Source organism: Mustela erminea, chromosome 1, assembly GCF_009829155.1.
Source record: "Mustela erminea isolate mMusErm1 chromosome 1, mMusErm1.Pri, whole genome shotgun sequence".
Taxonomy (NCBI): Eukaryota; Metazoa; Chordata; class Mammalia; order Carnivora; family Mustelidae; genus Mustela; species Mustela erminea.
In genome coordinates this window covers 2,440,632-2,460,708 of record NC_045614.1, presented here as the reverse complement: position 1 = coordinate 2,460,708, position 20,077 = coordinate 2,440,632, and the positions used below count along the sequence as shown (strand labels likewise).

General features: G+C 59.7%; 1 protein-coding gene across 4 annotated transcripts in view; it reads right to left on the bottom strand.

The window, feature by feature from the left end:
* The window catches only part of NFIC (nuclear factor I C), a 53,260-nt gene that overhangs the window by 15,895 nt on the left and 17,288 nt on the right, over positions 1-20,077 (bottom strand). For all 4 annotated transcript variants that reach the window (XM_032305958.1, XM_032305968.1, XM_032305981.1 and 1 more), the window contains exon 3: positions 2,306-2,377. In XM_032305958.1, the coding sequence (XP_032161849.1) occupies positions 2,306-2,377 (72 nt within the window). The remainder of the gene's footprint in view (positions 1-2,305; positions 2,378-20,077) is intronic.

The window sequence follows — 20,077 nt, the reverse complement described above, 5'->3', positions numbered from 1 at the left end:
AACTAGACGGTGATGATTGCACAACAGCGCGAATGCACTTAATGCCACTAAGTGTACATTTGCTGTTAACGTGAATTTAACCACAATAAAAATAAGTTTAGGATCATGAAGTCCAAGGCACCACGTGTCGTGCGGTGGTGGGCGGGCAGGGCTGGGGGGCCTGCTGGAAAGGGGAGCTGCTTTACACAAAGGACTCTCAGGAGGCCTTGCTGTGGGTGACATTTTACCAGGGCCTCCAGGTAGGGGTGGATAAGAGGAGCGGGTGCATTAAAATTGAGGAAATGGCACGAACAGCAATTGTTGGTTGCCATGATTGGAGTGATCTCCTCCCCGGGCGCCACGATATTCCCACCCGTGGCCCATGCAAAGGCCCTGGGGTTGGAGGCCAACAGGGCTGGAGTGAAAGGAGCCAGGAAGGGTGGTCAGAGTGGGGACCAGACCAGCAGGTGGGCAGCTCTAAGCTTTTTGGGGTGGTGAGAGCAGTTCTTCTCCAGGCCCCCAGGGGGCAGCACGGACCACAGGGAGCTGACCTTGTTGCCCAGCTCCCCCCCCCCCCCCCCCCCCACTGTGGGAGACCCAAGCCCTGGCCCGTCCAGAAACTGCAGCCTCCCTGGTTAGGAGCTTTGCGAACACCATTTCTTGTGCAATTACTATATTCCCAGCCCCGTGCTGGGGGGGCTCAGGGCCACAACATCCCTGGGAGGACAGGGTGAAGGCCCCCCCCAGTGTCCAGGGGAAGTGGCCATGGCCATTTCCTGCCACCCAGCTGGCCAGCTGGTGTCAGCACACCCCTCCGCCTTCCCCCCACCGGGGTTTCCTGTTTGTGCAGCACTCGCCCAGCTCCATCTCCTGGGGACTCCCTGGCGGGTGGGAGGAAGTGCTTTCCTCTGCCAGACGCTGGAGCTCCCCATGGGACCAGGCCAAGCGCCGCTGCCCCCGCCCACCGTGAACATCTGGCTTGGAGGCAGGCGCCTGGAGATCACAGGAGGCCAAGGAGGACTCAGGGTCACAGACGCCCAGTGGTGAGCAGCCTGGGGGGCTGTGAACCTCCTGGAACCATCCGGCCTCCCCAGGCTGGTCCTTCCTACAGGGGTGTCCTCACCCACCGGCTCTTCCTTCCTTCCTTCCTTCCTTTTCCTCTCTCCTCCCTCCTCGCCCCCCGTATGCCACGTCTCTAGTTTCTCTTTCTCTCCGCTTCTTCCTCCCTTTCTCTTCTTCTTTCTGCAAATATTTACTCAACACCTGTTGTGTACCAGGTCCTATTTGAGGCTCTGAGGACACAATAGTGATCAGGACAGACAAAAGCCTCTGCCCTCAAGGAGGTGACGCTGCATTAGGAAAGAGACACACGTGTGCGGTCACTAAGCAACTAAGCAAATACATAGGCAATCACTAACATCCTCAGAAGGAAATAAAACAGAAGGTGGCCATTGAGAGTGGCTACGGCTGCTTGAGGTCAGATCTCTCTGGGAGGGGAGCATGTGAGGTGAGACTCGGGAGATCCAGAGAGAGAGACAGAGAGAGAGAGAGCACAGTTCGCTGTCCAAATAGCAAGCAAAGCACATGCAAAGGCCCTGAGGCAGGGACTGGACCTGGATTGTTGGAGGAACAGCCAGGAGGCCCATGTAGCTGGAGCAGAAAGAGTGAGGGGGAGACAGGGTGGAGGGGAGGGCAGGGAGGGGAGAGGGACAGGTCCCGCAGGTCCTTAGGGGTCAGGGAAGGACTTTTACCCCCAGGGAGGTGAGAACCCTCACAGCTGTGAGCAGAGGAAGGCAGGACCTGACCCAGGTGCTCACAGGTGCTCTCTGGCTACTTCAGGGAGGACAGAAGCCAGGAGGCCAGGGTGGAGGCGGCCGCTCTGGTCCAGGGGGCAACCATGGGAGCAGACCAGAGCAGAAGCCGGGCCTCTGCAGCTTCTGAGTCCTTTCTGTTCCCTGGGGCTCTGCTCCCAGCCCTGCCTTGAGGCCCTCCCACTTCCCACCAACATAGACCTCTGTTAAATGTCTCATGGGACTGCAGGGCCCCCCAGGGCCTCTCTTGTGGGGTGAGCACCTCAGGGACCAGACACTGGGAGCTGAGGGTCGTGGGTTCCCACCCCATCTTCCTGGGTGCCCCAGGAAGGCCCTTTAACCTCTCTGAGCCTCAGCTTTCCCATCTACACAATGGATCAACAGTGGCACCTGTCCAGGGCACGGCTGTGGCGAATGAGCCCAGGAAGGTCTGTGAGGTGCCCATGCAGGGCCATGCAGGGCCACGCAGAGCACACGGGGTCCTCCCGCCCACCCTACGCCGTCCCCAGACTCACCCAGTGTGATGGGCTTGCTGTCCTCCTGGTCGGAGCCCATCCCTGCCCGGGGACTGCCGCTCTGCTCCGCGTCTGCAGAGAGAAGGGGAGGAGGTGGTGACACTGCAGGAAACCCCACCCCGGGGGGAGAGGTGACACCCGTGCTGGGGCCAGGCTGGGTAGTGCCGTGGAAAAGTGGTCCCCGATGCGCCCGGGCCCTGGGATCTCCGCTTGGCCCCTTCCCTTGGCTGCTGCCCACGGGGTCAGGGCGTCCAGAGGGTCCCCTCGGCAGCAGAACCCGTGTGCGGGGCCTGGCTCAGTGGCAGGCGGGAGATCTTCCCCTCCCTGAGCCTGTTTCCTCATCTCTGACATGAAAGGAGCTCATTTCCTAAGCCGTGAGGGTAACTCACTCACCTGGCCTTCACCCAGGAGGCAGGAGCTATGGTTATGCCCACTTTACAGATGGGGAAACTGAGGGCCAAAGAGATGAGTCCTTGAGCCCTCCAGCCCCCCACCCCTGCTCGGCCTCTGCCTTTGAGGTCCTGGGGGTCCAGCCCTTGGTCTTGAGTTGTCACACAGGGGCCCCCAGGAGGGGGCAGAGGGGCTTCCCCCTGCAGCTACTCGACCCCCCGCCCACCCCCCTGGCTTGGGGGCTCCCTCCCACCCTGGCGCCCGCCTCTCCATCTTATCTAAAAATAATCAGGCTCCTTGGCAGACGGGCGAAGCAGACAGACGCTGAGCTCAGCATTATCAGCTCCGGCGGACTGGATGGCAAGCAGCGCCAACCCCCCTCTGCACTCCCTCCACATCCACCCAGGACCGAGGCAGCGGTTGGGGGGGGGCATGGTCAAGCCCAGCCAGACGGAACCCCTGGCCCTACCTAGTCATCTCTCAGGTCAAAGACCAAGGTGGTGGGAATCACCATCGAAGACCAAAGAGAATCAGCCCCTTCCACCTGCTGCATTCCAAAGCCAGACCCAGTTGCTGTGTGACCTCAGGCAAGTTGCTGAACTGTTCTGAGCCTCAGTTCTCTCTTCAAACAGGTGCAAGCACCAAGAGGCGGGAAAGAGAGACTGCGGAGAACTGGCTCCCTGGGGCTGTCCGCATGTTGCTATTATTGTTGGTGTCACGTTTCAATGCCGAACACGACCGTCAATGTGATGCTTCACTGTTCCCATTTGAGATGTTCCCTTAAATCCCTAAGAGAGCCACACATCTGGCGTCGTCATTGGACCCATCTTACAGACGAGGAAAACTGAGGTTGAAACAATGAAGGAGCGCCCACTTCTCCCTAAGGAGGGTGATCTGCATTAGTTTGCACGTGCGCCCAGACATCCCCGTGCGGCCGTGCCTGACGCATCTGGTTTCTGGGCTCGGACGCTGGGTGCCCATCCCAGCTCCGGGAGCCTCAGCGGCGAGGATGGGGCCCTGCAGCAACCCTGGGGGGCCGTGCTGATGCCTCCCAAAGCAGCCATGAGCCCTCACCTTTGCCCGGTGGCTTTGCACACACTGTGCGTTGAGCACCTCCGGGCTGCCCAGACTGGCAGGGCCCTAAACGGCACCAGAGCAAGGATCTGTGCCTCGGTTTTCCCACCCACGACAGGAACGGTTGAGGGCAGCCACAGTCGTGACCCACTGGGCCGGGCACGGCTGGGCAGCGGCTGAGGGGAGTGTGCCCGGCTCGGCCCCACGCCCTGTGGCTGCTCCCGGGCTGGGCAGCCAGTGGCCCCTTGGCGCCGGCCACTCCTGCTTGGATGGCCATGCGGCTGGGCACGGGTGACCCCTGCGTTGGGAAGAGCCCAGCCTGGGCAGCCGGCCGTCGGGCTGCGGGCCTCGGGCACAGGACCCTCTTGTGGAACGGACGCCCATGTGGACTCAGCAGGCGGCAGTGCCTGCCTGGCACGCGGGTGCTGTTCCCCGAGGGCTGCCCGCAAGCCAGCGCCGGGGAATCAGGGCGCTGGGGCTGGGACTCACCGCTCCCTGACCTCACTCTCCTCATCCGGCAAGTGGGTGCAACTCCGGCTCCTCTTTCAGGGGCTGTGCTGAACCAGAGGGTGGTCATGGGGGCAACATGCTGGCTCACTCGGTGGGGGGCTCACCGTCAGCACCTCAGCAATCGGAAGGGGGCGTCTTATTACCATCAGTGCGATTTCCCCCGTTTATGTTCCGGGCGCTGGTACTTTGCACCCACCGAGAGCAATGGCCCTGGGCTACGGCCGGCTCCAGCTGGGAGCTCTTATCCCGTGCTCATTCACTCTGTGACCTTGATCGCGACCATGCGACCTCTCTGAGCCTCCGCTTCCTCACAGTAAAACGGGGAAGACAATAAAACCCACGCCTCGGCTTCGTCAGGGTGCCCAGTCAGCTAATAAGACGTGCAAAAGGGTTGGCATGGACTGACATTCAAAAAATGGTGGTTTGGGGAGCGGCCGAAAACAATGGTGTTCTTAATTTTGGTCTCTAAGGGTTTGTTGCTGGCACGGAGAACGGGGCCCGGGTTTGTGTGTCCATCTTGTATCCCGCAGCCCCGCTGGACACACTCGGTAGTTCTAGGAGATACTATGTTTGTAGAGATTTCCTTGGAATTTTCGTAGCCCAGGGCCATCAGGTCCTTGACAAGCACATGCTGCTTTGTCTCTTCGTCCTCCTCTGTATGCCTCCGATTTCCTTTTCTTGCCTTATTGCTCTGGCGAGGACCTCCAGCACAGTACCAAGGGCTGAGAGCAAGGGTGCCTTCTTGCTTCTGATCTGGGGGGGGGGGGGGCGCTCCCTCAGTCTCTCACCACGGAGTGCGAAGGTAGGCGTGGCTCTCTGCTGACCCCTTCACTGGGCCACGGGGGGTTCTCTTCTCTTCCTAGAGTGCCCGGAGCTTTTTTTCTTTTCTTTTTTTTTTTTTTAATGAAATAAGTGTAGTTTCTAAACAATGATGCTGTAATTATATGCTGTCTCGTTAAATTTTTTTAATTTAGTTTTTAGATTGTGCTTCAAGATACACAGCATACACTTTACCATTTAAACCATTTCTAAGGGCCACCTGGGCGGCTCAGTCATTGAGCGTCTGCCTTCAGCTCAGGTCATGATCCCAGGGTCCTGGGATCGAGCCCCGCATCGGGATCCCTGCTCGGTGGGAAGCCTGCTTCTCCCTCTCCCACTCCCCCTGCTTGTGTTCCCTCTCTCGCTGTCTCTCTCTCCCTGTCAAGTAAATGGATAAAATCTTAAAAAAAAAAAAAAAAATTCTAAGTGCACAGCTCAGTGGCATGAAGCAAGCTCGTCCCATGCTGTGGCCACGCCCACCCTCCGTCTCCAGAACTTTCCATCCGTCCCCACAAAGCACAGACGCCCCACCCCCCGGCCCAGCCCCCGGCTCCCACCCTCTCCTCCCTGTGCGGACGGGACTCCTCTGGGGACCTCCTGGGAGTGGGGTCCTGCGGGACGGGTCCTTCTGGGTCTGGCCACTCTCGCTGAGCCCCGTGTCCTCAGGGTCCCTCCGCGTGTGGCAGGGGTCAGAATGTCCTTCCTTGGGGCGCCTGGGTGGCTCAGGGGGTTAAGCCGCTGCCTTTGGCTCAGGTCACGGTCTCAGGGTCCTGGGATCGAGTCCCACATTGGGCTCTCTGCTCAGCAGGGAGCCTGCTTCCTCCTCTCTCTCTCTCTGCCTGCCTCTCTGCCTACTTGTGATCTCTCTCTGTCAAATAAATAAAATCTTAAAAAAAAAAAAAAGAATGTCCTTCCTTTTAATGATGCCATCTTATTTTTAATGACCTCTCCCCTTCAGAATCTTTCTCACCCATCTGCGGGCCGTTTGCCTGTCACTCGGCTCCTGAACGCAGCCACCCAGCACGGAGGCCACTAGCCACGTGTGACTTGAAATCCACACCCGCTAAACTGAAACTGAGTTAGAACTTCCAGGCTTCAGTGGCACGGGTCACCTCTCCATGCTCAACGGCCCACGAGCCTGCCGGTGACCGAACTGGATGGCGCCGAATGTCGCCATCTGCACAGAAAGTTCCACCGGGCTGAGGGCCCCTGGAGGTTTCCATGAAAATTCCAGAGCAAAGGGGCACAGGTAAGCCCTCCTGTCCCATCTCCGCACACAACCGGCCCTAAAACGCACTCTCCTCAGGTCTGAACAGATGTGCCCAGAAAGGACAATGTCGAAAGGACGGCTGGTGTCTGATGCCCCAGGACGCCCCAGGCCCCAGGCTAGGAGCTTTCATGAGCTGAGTTTCACTGGGTGAAAAATTTCTGGCACCATTGGATTCAACCCGCCTGGCCGGTGAGTTTGGTAAACTGAGGCCCACCTCAGAAAGTCTATACCCCAAAGCTGATGTCAAGTTAAAGAAACTGTGTGCCCAGCACTGAGTACCTTTGCTGCTCAGGGCAGTATCTGGGGACGTCCCTAGGTCGCCATGACAACAGGGGTGCTCCTGGCACCGAGTGAGTGGGGCCAGGGATGCTGCTCAGTGCCCCTCCCCCCCAGTGCCCAGGACGCCCCTGCCCCTGCGGAGAACGACCGGCCCAGAGCCAGCAGTGCCAAGAGGGGAGACCCTGGTCTGGACACACCCATTTTCAGTGGGGGTGAAAGCGCTTTTGGCGGGGGGGCGGGGGATGGAGGAGCTAGACAATTTTGCTCTTTTGTGTATAAAGCATGAAAACATGAGTATAAATACGGCACTGGAATAGATATGTACCTGTGATATGAAACCTTCACGGGGTGTAGGGATTAAAGGAAAAAATGCCTACAAAGGATCTGCTGGGGCGGCAATGATAAAAAGAGGGGGTACGTTTTCTACCCTAGGGAATTTTTAAAGGACTGTAAAAGGAGAAAGAAGAGTATGTGACAGAAACTGGATGAGACCTGCCGGGTCGTAAATATTGACCCTCTGGGCCTTTACTGAAAGTCGGCTGACTTCCCGCTGTGTGTCGTCCGGCAAGTTCTTGACATCTCTGAGCATCCTTTCCCTCATGCCTAAACTGGATGTGAACCACATGACACTTATTCCTTTCCTTTTGAAAGGAGCTGATTGCTGGGCACCTCCTGGGGGACACAGCAGTGACCAAGATGGACAAAAGGCCTTGCCCTCGTGGCACTCATGTCCTGAGGGGGGAGCGACAGGCCATGACTAAGTGAGCAAATACGCCAGGAGGAGAACCTCGGGCTGTGCAGAGTGCAAGGGAGGCCAAACCACCGGGAGGGAGAGGGGCTTAGGCCAGAGCTCCTGGGAGGGCTGATAAGGCCACTCTGCATGAAATGGTCCATTCCGGTAGTTAATACTTAGTGAGTCATTTCTTTGACTATACTGGGCCGCCATGTTTCACCTCCACTGACTTATTTAATCAGCAAAACTCCCCCGGGGGGGACAACATGGATGGAGCTGGAGAGCAGAACAGGGAGGGAGGTAAGTCAGAGCAAGGGAAGTATCATAGGATCTCATCCATGTGGAACTGAAGAAATAAACAAGCCAGTGGTGGGGGTGGGGAAGAGAGAGAGCAGAAAACGGACTGCGGACTGTAGGGGACGAACAGGTGGTCACCAGAGGGGACGGGGTGGGGGTGGGGGACACAGGTGACGGCGATTAAGGACTGCGCTTATCAGGACGAGCACGGGGTCACGTGTGGACTGCTGACTCACCATATATTGTATCCCTGAAACTGGGGTGAACTCACCCAACACGGTACGTTAACTAGATCAGAATTAAAATTAAGAACTTATTTTAAAAGTCTACCCTGACTAAAAAAACAACAAACAAACAAAAAAAACCCCAACTTCCCTGGGAGGGACATTCAATTCTCGTCCCCATTTGCCAGAGAGGGAAACTGAGGCACAAGATAGCTTGGCAGCTCGTCGTTTCCCGTGCTGCTGACAAGGTGAGGCCTGGCGGAGGTCCTGTTCCAGGAGTCCCCTCTCTTGTCGATAGTTTGCAGTGATCCTGGGGGTCCGGACCCGGGTCTCTGACCCGTCAGATAAAGCCCCTGGCTGGGGGTCCCGGCTCGGCTCAGCAGAGCCCCCAGACCCTACTGTACAGGCCAGTGGTACCACCTGCCTCGCAGGGGCGGCTCCCCACGTGCCAGACGACCCCCCACACGCCAGACATCAGGTGATATGGCTGACACCTAGAGCAGCAGTGGATGGAGTTACTCAGAGAGGGTGAGCAAGTTACCCAAGGCCACACAGCAAGACTGGTTTTATCTCTCTTCTCTTAGAAACACATATATGCAAACATCTTGTTGGGTTTCAGACCACATCCACCACTAGCTTTAAAATGCTGTTCGCTTGTGTTGTGAGTTTCCTCAAAACCTGGTCGACTTCCCACCGCCCTGAGCACACGGTTCCTGTGGTCCACTTCCGACCCGGCCTTCCCACTTGGCACTCAGTGTTGCTAAGAAGGTCTTCTCCACACGAGGAAAACACAAGGCGTGTCTCCTGTGTGAAAACTGAAGCAGAACATGGCCAGGCAGAGAGAGAGGGGGAAGCAGGCTCCCTGCTGAGCAGAGAGCCCGATGCGGGGCTCGATCCCAGAACCCTGGGATCACGACCTGAGCCAAAGGCAGAGGCTTTAACCCACTGAGCCACCCAGGTGCCCCTTTCCAGAGCTTTTAAAACATGCTGGAGGCCCGAGGGAGGGCGGGCAGCTCCCAGGCCAGGCTGGTCTCGGGCCAGAGATGCACACAGTCAGTCCTGGCCGCGGCGTGTGACCTGGCACTAGTCACATCTCCCCACTCTGAGCCTTCGTTTCCCCATCAATGAAGGGAATATTCTCAAAGGGTTGCCTTCCTGCACGGGCATGTGGTGGAAACCTGAGGCACTCTGGAAGAGGAAGGGCCCATCGCAGATAAGGGGTTTGGTGACAGTATTTTTCCAAACTCAGAATTTAAGTGAACTGAGTCCTTCCTTTGCCAACCGCCCTCCAGGGCTCCCCTCTCCTGCGTGCCCCCACCCCGTCCCCCAGGCCCTGCAAGACCTCCCCTGTCGCCCACTCTGCTCCAGCCACACGGGCCTCTCTGGCTGGTCTTCCAACACGCCAGGCAGCTACTGTCCCCAGGACCTTTGCACGGGCTGTATCCTCTGCCTGGAACTCTGTTCCTTCAGCATCTACATGGCCAACCCTCTCCCATCATTCTGGGACCTTCCTCAAGGGCCTCCTTCTCCACGACCCACACGAGGGCACTTCGGCTCCCATAGGAAACAGTTAACCACACTCGTGCGTGTCGAAGGGACACTCTGGCCACCGACTGCAGCCATAATGCAAGCGAGCCCCTGCGCCGGCCTGGGCCCCGTTCTCCCAACGTCCTGGGTCTGCAGGCGTTCACGTGCGGCCAGAACGTCACCACCTCCTGGAGCTTTTTGCTCAAACAAGCACATGACCGTGGTGACAGTCGAAATGTACACTGGAACCCACTGACGGAGTGTACAAACTGTTCTTTCCTGTCCATGGCCGTGAGCCCAAATTTGGTCTGTCCCAGCCCGGGACAAAGGCGCCGCCGGGCCTCCGGTCCCGCCCTTCCCGCCCCGGGAGCACCCACCCCTTGGCACCAGACAACTCCCTTCAACCTGGTGGCTCCGACTTCCGCCACTCATAACTGGGAGATCAAGGCACAGCCGGACGGTCACCTCACAGACGTTTAGCGATCCCTTACTACTCGCCAGGCGTTGGCGGGGGCGGGGGGGGATGGCAGCGTGCCAAGGAGGGAGAGACAGGCAGGAAGTGAACACACAGAGGAAGATGGAGATAATTTTGCCCGGTTCTACGTTCCAGTGAGGCCAGAAAGCTGCGTGAGGGGACAGAGAGTGGCTGTGGGGGAGACTTTGGACACAGATGTCAGGCGGGGCCTCTAGGAGGGGGCCTCAGCCACGGCGTCCTAGGAGCCAGGCAGAGGCACAGCAAGTGCCAAGGCCCTGGGGCAGGAATAAACCTAGGATGTCTGAGGCCATGTGGCTCCAACATGGTGAGCCCAGGGGAGAGAGCTGGGCCGCGCAGGCCACGTGGCTGCTGTGAGAGGCTCGGGCCCGATTCTCGCGTGCCACGTGGAGTGATGTGACTTCAGCTCTGGTAGGTTCAACAGCACCACCAGTCAGGAGGCCGAGCAGAAGCCGGGAGCTTGGAGTGTGGCAGCGGGAACGTGAGATGGGGCAGCCGCTCCCTCGGAAAGTTAAACACAGAGTCCCCACATGACCCAGCAATTCCACTGCTGCATGTCTACCCCAGAGAGGGAAAAGCAGGGGCTCCCCGGGGATATTCACAGCCCCGTGTGCATGGCAGAGGGACTCATGGCCGCCACAGATGGATGTCACGCCAGGGTCCTCAGTGTGTGGACACACACAGCTCGGTCCGTCCCCACACGGGAACACGGCCCAGCCTCAGAAAGGAAGGGACCCCGACCCCTGCCATCACGCAGAGGGACCCTGAGGACACGGGCTTCAGTGAGAGGAGCCAGACCCAGAAGGATCCGTCCCGCAGGACCCCACTCCTGGGAGGGCCCCAGAGGAGTCCCGTCCACACAGACAGAGGAGAGGGTGGGAGCCTGGGCTGGGGCGGGGTGGGGAGTCCGTGCTTTGTGGGGACAGAGTCTCCGTGTGGGGGGATAGAAGGTACTGGAGCTGGAGGGTGGGGGTGTCAGAGTACTTCCCGCCACGGAGCTGTGCACTTAGAGACGGTTAAGATGGTACACTTTATGTTATATGTTTTTTTTAGCCACAAGAAAACACACACATTTAAAAAAAAGACTCTGGTGCTGGGCGAATTCTAGAATCTGGGGGGCTGGGAGCCCAGGCAGGTGTCCCGGTGGACGTAAGAGCCCGGCCCAGGGTGATGGCTGGGGACGGACAGACGGGTCATTGTTAATTTGTCCTTGGGACATAGAAGGACAGGACCTGAGGAGACCAGAGCGACACTTCTCCCAAACCTGGCAGGACGCGGGAGAGCCCAGAGTTCCCGCCTGGGCCCCGTGGCGTGTCCGCCCGGCCGGGATGGGCTGCCCGGAGAGCGAGCCGGATTTACGTTCCAACCTTCGCGGGCTTCCAAACGTAGCTGGCTCTGGCGGCTGCCACGTCTGCCTCCTGACACCAGCCAGCAAGAGAGGAAACCAAAGCCAGGCCCTGGAATTCCCAGCTCCCGGGTCTCACCAGCCATTTTTAAACATTAGCCAGCTCAGGTTCAACTTTCTCCGTCCTGGAAGGCCATGCCGCACACACGACCCTGGCCTTTGTCCTCGTCCCCGCGGCCCTGTGCCTTTCCTGCCCCCTCCCCCGCCTCGGGCAGGCTGCAGCCACCTTCCCTGGCCCCGTTCTAAGAGCTCCTTCTCCGAACACCCTCTCCCTTGGCCCCTTGTCCAAGCCTGTGCCCTAGTCCCCAGCACACTGGACGCAGTCTGGGCTATAAATATATGCAGTTCCAAAGTCCTCCCTCCCTGTGGCCCCCAAGGCCCTGCCTAAACTGCCCTCCCCCCACTGCCCCGTCCCCTCCCTGCCCTCCCCTCTTCCTCTCTCCCCTTGCTCATTCTGCTCCAGACACACACACACACCCCTCCCCACAGGTCCTCCAACATGCCAAGCCCGGTGCTGCCCCAGGGCCTTTGCACAGGTTGTGCCAGCTGCCTGGAATGCCTTTCCCATAAATGCCTGCCTGGCTCATCCCCCTCAATTTACTCAAGTCTCTGCTCAAATGTGGTTTATGTGTCCACAGCCCCCAGGGCACAGGATCTGGGCTTGACGTTAGAGAAGTTCAGGAATCCACTTCCTCATGTCCCTCCCAAGAAGTGTGACAACAGACGCCCATGTCCAGTTATGTGACGACCGGCTTCGTGCCCCGGAGCCTCCACCCCCATCCCACACTAGTGTTCGCGTGAATCCCAGCACAAGACGAAACTGTGACCCTTTTAGTCAACACACGCACTGAGCACTTACTGTGCACCAGGCGCTGTTCTAGACTCTGCGGACACAGCAACGAACAAAACAGACCCAAAGTCCTGCCCCACAAGGTTCACGGTCGAGGATTTTGTGCCCAGCATCCCAAGGAGGGCCAGGGGTCGAGGGGCAGAAGGAGAGCTTCAGGCTAAACTTGGACTTCGCTGGGAGCGTGGCAGCGGGAGCAGAGGCTAGACCGCCCTGGGCTGTAAGGAACTCCAGCCCGAATCCCTGCTCCCCCAGCAGAGCCCCGGGGGGCTCAGAACACAGACTCCCAAACTCAGCGACAGTGAAGTCGACCCGCTGTGTGACCTCCGCAGACGCGCTTTCCCTCTCTGAGCCCTCGCATCTCCCTCCAGAGGATCCAAAACCCCTTCTCCAGGGGCCACTTGGACAAATCGAAGGGAAAAAAAAGCGAGACGCCGGACGTCCAAGGCAATGCTCTCATCGGCCCCCCGGGGAATCGTCTGGGAAACGCCGACAAGAAGCAGGGGACCTGAGAGGCGACGGAGGGCCCGGCCGGGTGACCTCGGGGACGCCGGTCTCCGCCGGGGCCTCCTCGCCTTGCGCTTCCTGACCCGCGTGTTCCTCGAGTCTGGACCACACTTTCCCTCTTCCTCTCCCCGCCGCCGGCCGCCTGGGCCCGAGCCAACCTGCTTCGGAGTCACTTTCAAAGAAAAGTTTCTGTTTTCTTCCCACCCAGCCCGGCTCCCCCGCCGCCCGGCCTGCTCCGTGGTCTGGCTCCGGCCCCGCCGGGCGCCCGTGGACACCGCGGGCCAGTGGGTCAGGGTCACGGCCCTCCACCGCCACCCCCGGCCCCCGCCGCCTCCCCAGCACCAGCCCGAGGCCCTGGGCTGCACTTGGGGGTGCGGCCCCGTCCCCAGACACCCCGCGGGAGCTCCGGCCCGGCCGTTTCGGGGCGCCCGGCCTGAGCCCCTGGTGGGGAGGTCCCCGCAGGCCCGAGGGCCCCCCCGGAGGCCTGCAGGCCGGGACTAGTCCCACCCCGGGACGCTTCTGGCCGCCTCGCCACCTTATGACATCATTCTCTGGCGGCCATTTTCTCCACTCTCCCTCCCCCGGGTTCCAGATGCTTCTGCCGGCCTCGGCGGCCATTTTGTCCGCGCAGGAGGCGCGGGCTGGCACGGGGCTGGGGCGGGTGGGGCGGCCGGGGGGGCCTCTCGGGGCTCCGAGGGGTTCAGCGCGCGCCCGCCGGGCGGCCCTGGCTGCCACTCGCGCTCCGCACTCCGGGTGGCACCGGGGCCGGGAAAAACAGGTTAAAAATACCCACACGCTTGGCCTTCCCCCCCAGCCCGGTCCCCTCCAATGTCAAATGTGTCAACGCCACCCGGGGAGGGGGCAGACTTAAAATAACTTGCTGTTTACATTTGGAGCAAATTCTTGGCTCCTCCAGCAGCCAAGCCAGGGCCTCCGCCCGCCTCCCTGGCAGGCCCGCCTCGGCGGCCGCAGTGGGGGGACCGGGGGGCGAGCTGTGGGGGGAGCCCGGGGGCCACATGGGCTGAGCACACATGTGCGGGCCCGGGAGGGGACGGCCAGCCCCGGCCACATCTGTGACCGCAGAGTGGACGGCGCCGGCGGGAAACCCAGGGAGCCCCAGGGAACACCCTCTTCCCAAAAATGGATGCCGGGGTGGGGGCCGCCTGGCCAGGCTGGGGGGCATCCGAGGGGCCACGGTCCCTCCCAGCTCACCCCTGCTTCACATGTTTCTTGGGCTGCGCCACACACTCAGCCGGCCCGGGGCACTCAGGAGGCCGGAGGCCAGCAGCCTTGCCAAGGGAGGCGGGCACCGAGGGAGGGCTTCAGAGGGGGGCAGAGTCCTGTTCGGGGGCTGTGTGGCCGCAGGCCAGTGCTGCCCCTCTCTGGGCCTCCCAGGAAAGCACCCTGGCCTTGGAGAGGGGTCAGTAGAATGGGCCCCATCCTCTGTCCCTTCCTGTACAAAGTGAACGTCAGGTGCAAACACCTCAGACCTTGGGCACTCCGTGTGACAGAGGGGCAAACTGAGCGCCAGAGACGGGCAGGGGCTTGGCCCAAATCTCACCACCAGTAAGCGGACAAGCAGATCCGAGCCCAGGGACCCTCGTTCCGGTGGCCACGCTTTAAACCCACTGCCTCGAATGCAGGCAGAGGTTGGAAACTCGAGGGCCCGAGGCCAGAGGGAGAGGCAGTGGGAAGACTCTTTTACTCCCCTGGCCTTCCTGAGACCACTCTTCGGGGAGCCTGGCACACAGTTGGTGCTCAATCAATGCTCGCATGTAGTTGGCACTTGATTGATGCTTGCAGACCAGTGATGACCATTCCAGCAGGGGCCAGCACACAGGAGGTACCCAATACACGCTTGCTGCATGAATGACTGCAATTATCCTGATAGGGCTTGGTATACAGCAGGCACAAACTAAATGCTTGTTACAGGCATCGGAGGACTGCTGGGAAGACTGGGCCAATATTCAGAGGGAAAGGCCAGATTGAGGGCGATACAGATTCCCATCGGTATGACACAAGAGGTTTCTGCCCAGGGCAGAGCATGGGATGTCACCCAAACACTGGCCTGGGTCCTCTGAGGAGCAGCAAAAATCCTCTCTTGAGTAGGTCCCCTGACTGCTCAGGTCCTAAATATCAGAGGGGGGGACCTGCAGCTGGAGAAGCCCAAGGAAGTAATTGGAATCTGTCCCGGGGGGCCCAGGAAGGTTTCCTGGGGGGAGGGGGCACTGCAGCTGGGGCCTTGATGCATGAGTAGGAGTTTGCCAGGCACAGAAGGGGCCTCTGGGGAGTGAGACTAGTGTACGAAGAGAATCATCACGACTTCCACGGATTGAGTGCTTATACACCAGGAGCTCCGTACAGAAGGGCTGACGGTGCCTGGGGAGGTCAGGCAGCTAGGCTGGGCGGGAAGGATAAAGGCCGCCCTCCGACCTGTGCAGGGAGGCTTCGCCTCACCACCCGCTGCCTCCCTCAACGTGTCTGGCCCTTGCCGGCTCACAGTGGGCAAGACGGTCTTGCGCCAGTGTCTCTACAGAGTATATGAGGCCAGGTCAGCCCCCCGCCCTCTGCCCCAGGGCCAGGCAGGGGCTGAGGCTCCCGGGCACAGGGAGCACACCAGCTCCCCCTCTATCAGCTAGAAAGCCTGAGCTACCTCAGGAGCCTCCAGGAATCTGCTCTCACCTCTTCAGTTGGCACCAAAGGGGAACTGAGTGTGGTGGGGGGCTGTGCTGGCATCCCCCCGTGAGTCACCCCAACACCCCAGGAGGGTGTTTATGTGGCAGCTGGCCACGTAAACCCTCGCAGCCTCTTCCCTGGGTGGCCAGTAATTCCCATGGAGCCCAGGAGTGTGCCCATTTCACGGATCTGCAAACTGAGGTGCGGTGAGTGGATTGGAGCCAGGGGCTCTTGTTCCTGGGGCATCAGAGCCACACGATGAGATGACCCCCACCCCGTCTTGCCTCAGCTCAGCTATGTGACTCTAGCCTTGCCCCCTGTTCACTCTGGGTCTCAGTTTCCCCAGCTGTCATATAGGGGCTGGGGAGCATACCATTAGCCTCGGCACCTTTTTCTGCTGGAATGTGGCCAGGCACCGTGGGGATTCTGGGTCTGTGGTCCCATTTTATTGGAACAAAACAGTGCCTCAGAGAGGGCAAGTCAGTTACCCATCTGCTGGCCCATCCCATCTCGGTGACTATGGTGGGTCTCCACTTGCACACCTCCCGTGCTGGCGGGCTCTCTCCCTTCTGGGTCTCCTGCCTTATTGCTGCCGGTCACTGGAAAGGCGCCTGCTGTATGCTCCATGCTCACCCACCGCACTTGACAGTTACAGGCCACGACTCCCATTTCGCGGAGGAAGAAATGAGGCACTGAGCCAGGCAGGAGCTGGGCCGAGGTCCCCCACAGTGAGAATGGGGATGAAAATGGGCAAAATGCCACCGTGCAGGGGCTGGGCACCTGGCAGCAGCTCTCCTGGCCCCCCAGAGCCCCATGGGCCTCCTAGGATCATATCCAGCTTGTCTGACAGCAGCGCCCGGCTCCAGAAGAGCCCCTGAGCATGTCAGGAGGGCCCGGCCCTCACTTCAGACCTCTCTCCCCTGCATATGCCCAGGCAGGTGAATGGCCGCAGGCAGGGGGCAGGCACCAGTCTCAGAAGGGCCACGTGATGCAGGTGCCCAACTTGCACGGCCGCACTGAGCCCAGGCTGACAGCCAAGGGAACCAACGAGCAACAGGGCTCCTGCCTCTGCCTCCATTATCCCTTTCCTGAACCCGTGCAGGGGCCTGGGTCCCTCAACTCTCAGCACCTCTCTTTCCCACCAGTGTGTGTGCTCCCCACAGTGGCCAGAGGGCGCCTGTGAGCCCTCCAGAGCTCCCACCTCTTTGGGGCAAAGGCCCAAGTCCTCCCAGAGGCCCCCAAGGCCCCGCCCATCATCCCTGCCCCGTCCCCTCCTTCCCCTCCCCTCGCCCTCCTCTCCCCTTCACCCACTCTCCTCCAGCCCAGTGCTGCCCCAGGACCCTTGCACAGGTAGTTCCTCCCACCTGCAGACGGCCCCCTTTCTATTCTGTTGCCTTTATTTTTTTGATAGTCCTCATCACCAACTGACATTTTGTTCTTGTCCTCTGTCTGTTTCTCCTGGTGACTGTGAGCCGCACAAGGGCTGCGGTTCATCTGTCTGGTTCCCTGCGGGGCCCCAGGCCCCAGAGCTGTGCTTGGCCCATCCTGAGCACTGAATCATATTTCCTGACTACCAACTGGCTGAGCGCGGAGCCTGTATGTGCTCCGAGCTGGCCTAGACCTCTCGCAGGTCTTAACTCATTGCTCCCTTGGCAACCCCACGAGGCAAGCGAATTTTACAGGTGGGGAAACTGAGGCTCAGAGACAGACGGCGCTAAGCAACGTCAGAAGCAGAGCAGGCCAAGCCAGGGCTCTGTGTCCCAGCCGCTGACCTGCGGCGGCTGCGAAGGACTGGAGTCGACCGTAAACAACATCAACAGCAGTAATAATAACGAGGGCAAGGTGGCAGCGACGAGCTCGAAATCAGCCCGTTGACGAGGTTCCCCCGTGTGGGCTAGTGCAGGAGCCCCGGAGGGGAGACTCAGGGGACACCGGCCCCTTTAAGAGCTTCCCCCTCCCCAGCTGGGCGCTGGCCCGGCCTCCCCTTATGTAAGCAGGCCAGCTGCCCTTGCATAACCTGCTTACATAAGGAAGCAGGGAACAGGCTTGTCCATCCGGCAGCAACCTGTCCCGGGCCGTCTGTGGGGCTGGCCTGGGGCACAGGAGCGCTGAGGCCACCCAGAGTGGCCACGGGGTGCAGCCCCATTCAAGGGCCCCTGGGGACGCCCCGGGCCCGCAGACTCAGCGTCCTCTGTGCGGGCAAGCGAGAGGCTTCTAGTCTGCAGGCAGACGGGGGCCGCTCCCATTGCTCTGAAGGGGAGACTGAGCCCCAGAGAGGGCAAGTGGGCAACCCCACGCTTCCCAGGCCCGAGCAGAGCACGGAGGTGGCAGACCTGTGGTGAGAGGCAGACGGTGTGGCCCTAGCCAGAGCCTCTGCTTCTGAGTTCCTCTGTGAAACGGGGCCGAAAATGGGAAGATTCTCCGCAGGGCCTGGTACGCAGCTGGTACTCCATAAATGCAGCCTTCAGCTCAGCACGGGACAAACTTTAAAAGCCTTTTAATTCTAGTCACCAGCTTGCCTCTTGAAAGTACACACGGCCACTGGCCTTTCCACCCCAAAGCCACAGGCCAGGAGAGAGGCGAATGCCCGAGCCTCAGGTACCGCAGGACGGCCCCACAGGCTTGCGTTAGAGTGCCGACTGTATACCAGATTCTGGCCCAGATGCTGTTCTGTCTGCCCAACAAGCCCCGGGGTAGACACAAGGAGCCCCGGACAGACGGGGAAACTGACTGAGGCTCAGAGAGCCAGGATTCGTCTGAGGTCAACCCAAGCCCCACCATGCATGCACGGTCTCCATCCCCAGGCGGCCCCCTGCCAGCCCCCGGCCCACCTGTCTGACTACGAGAGCCTGGGGGTGTCTGGGTATGGAATCCCCCAACGGCTCCCACCCTCACATATCGGTTCTGCCATCTTTGGGAGGGGTGTGGCTTGGGAGTGGAGGCGGCCTCTCTCCTTCCCCTTCTTGCTGGGCACTGGCCCTTTAAGGCAGCTGCTGCCAGGGCTTGTCCCGGGGTTACCCCAAGGGGCGGGTGTGGTCAGGAACAAGGGGCCCATTCAGCTGCTGCTGCCACCTCCGGGCAGCCCACAGGCTGGCCTGGGTGGGAGGCAGGGAGGAGATTGGCAAAGGCAGGGACAGACTCGGTGTGAGCAGAGACAGAGACAGGCACCAGGAGAGAGACAAAGAGACAGAGACGAAGAGACAGGGACCCAGAAAGAGACACCCGGCCTCTAGGCTGTGCCTCCTGCCTCCCTGGTTCCCCTGAACTGAGAGTTGGAGGCTGGTCCAACTCCCAACCAGGAGCAGCCCCCAAAGGTGCTCCCTGATCCCACTGAACCTGGCACCCACTCACTAGCATCGAAGTCCTGTAAGCCCAAAGGGGGGGATCCTGGAACATTCTGGGGAGGTCCCTGTCACACCTCAAACAGCCCCTTCCCAGGGGACCATTGTGGGCCTTCAGATCTACCAGAGCTGGGTGTGAGTCCCGACTCAGTCTCTTAGCTATGTGACCTCAGGCCACTGGCTTTCCCACTCTGGGCCTCAATTTCCCCATCTGTTTTTTGTTTTTTTGTTTTTTTAAAGATTTTATTTATTTATTTATTAGAGAGAGAGACAGCACAAGTAGGCAGAGAGGCAGGCAGAGAGAGGGAAGCAGCCTCCCCGCTGAGCAGAGAGCCCGATGCGGGGCTCGATCCCAGGACCCTGAGATCATGACCTGAGCCGAAGGCAGAGGCTTAACCCACTGAGCCACCCAGGCGCCCCAATTTCCCCAACTGTTAAATGCAGTTCACGACCATCTCTACCTCGCTGGGATTATGATAAAATGAAACGGAGCTAACAGAACCGAACATCTGCTGAGATCGTAACTTGGTGAGCCCTCGGGCCGCCCACAAGGGCCCTGTACGTGCACTCCGCCGACCAACACACTCTCGTGTGACTCTGCTCCCATCGGATGTCACGCTGCCTTCAACTGAGGACGTACTGAGCACCCTTCCTGCTGCAGACAGGAGCTGCCCTGGTGTGCCCTGGCTCCACAATGGCCTCCGGAAACACGCCCAGGGTTCCGTGTCCCCACATCCAATAAGCGACAGACACCTACCGGGGATCAAATGAAATCTCGATTCCTATTCCTGGGACTGCCTGGTTTTAGACGCTCTTGGTCATACGAAGAAATTCTCCCAAATATCCTGCCCCCAACTGGGGCCGCCAGCCAGGCAGCTGCCCCTAAGAAGGCAGCCCCTGCCTCCACCAGTCTGGAGGGAACTTCAAAGAAATGAAAACCCGCCTCCTTCCCCTCCATACACATCTTTTCTGGAACATTCTGCTCGGTACCCTGGTCTTAGGACAGGCTTCCTCAACCGACCTGAGCGTTCCAGATCTTTGACACAGAGAATTCTAGAACCTACCCATGGGAGCTCTAGAACCCAGCTCAAGAAAATCCCAGAGCCCATCCTTGGGCGTGCAAACACCCAATGTCAGGAATTCTGGGGCCTGCCCTCAGCGCTCAAAAATATACTTAACAGGTTTCTTGGGTATTGATGAAATCAGTACTTGGTTGGAGAAGTGCTGCTAGGTTTCACAGTTTGGGAATCCTCATAATCCTGAGAACCCAGCTTGAGATTCGTGAGATCTGTTTCCAGATGCTGAAAAAAACTCCCCTCAGAGAATGCAAGAACCTGCCCGAGTTGTTCTAGAACCCAACCTGCAGAATTCTGGAGCTCG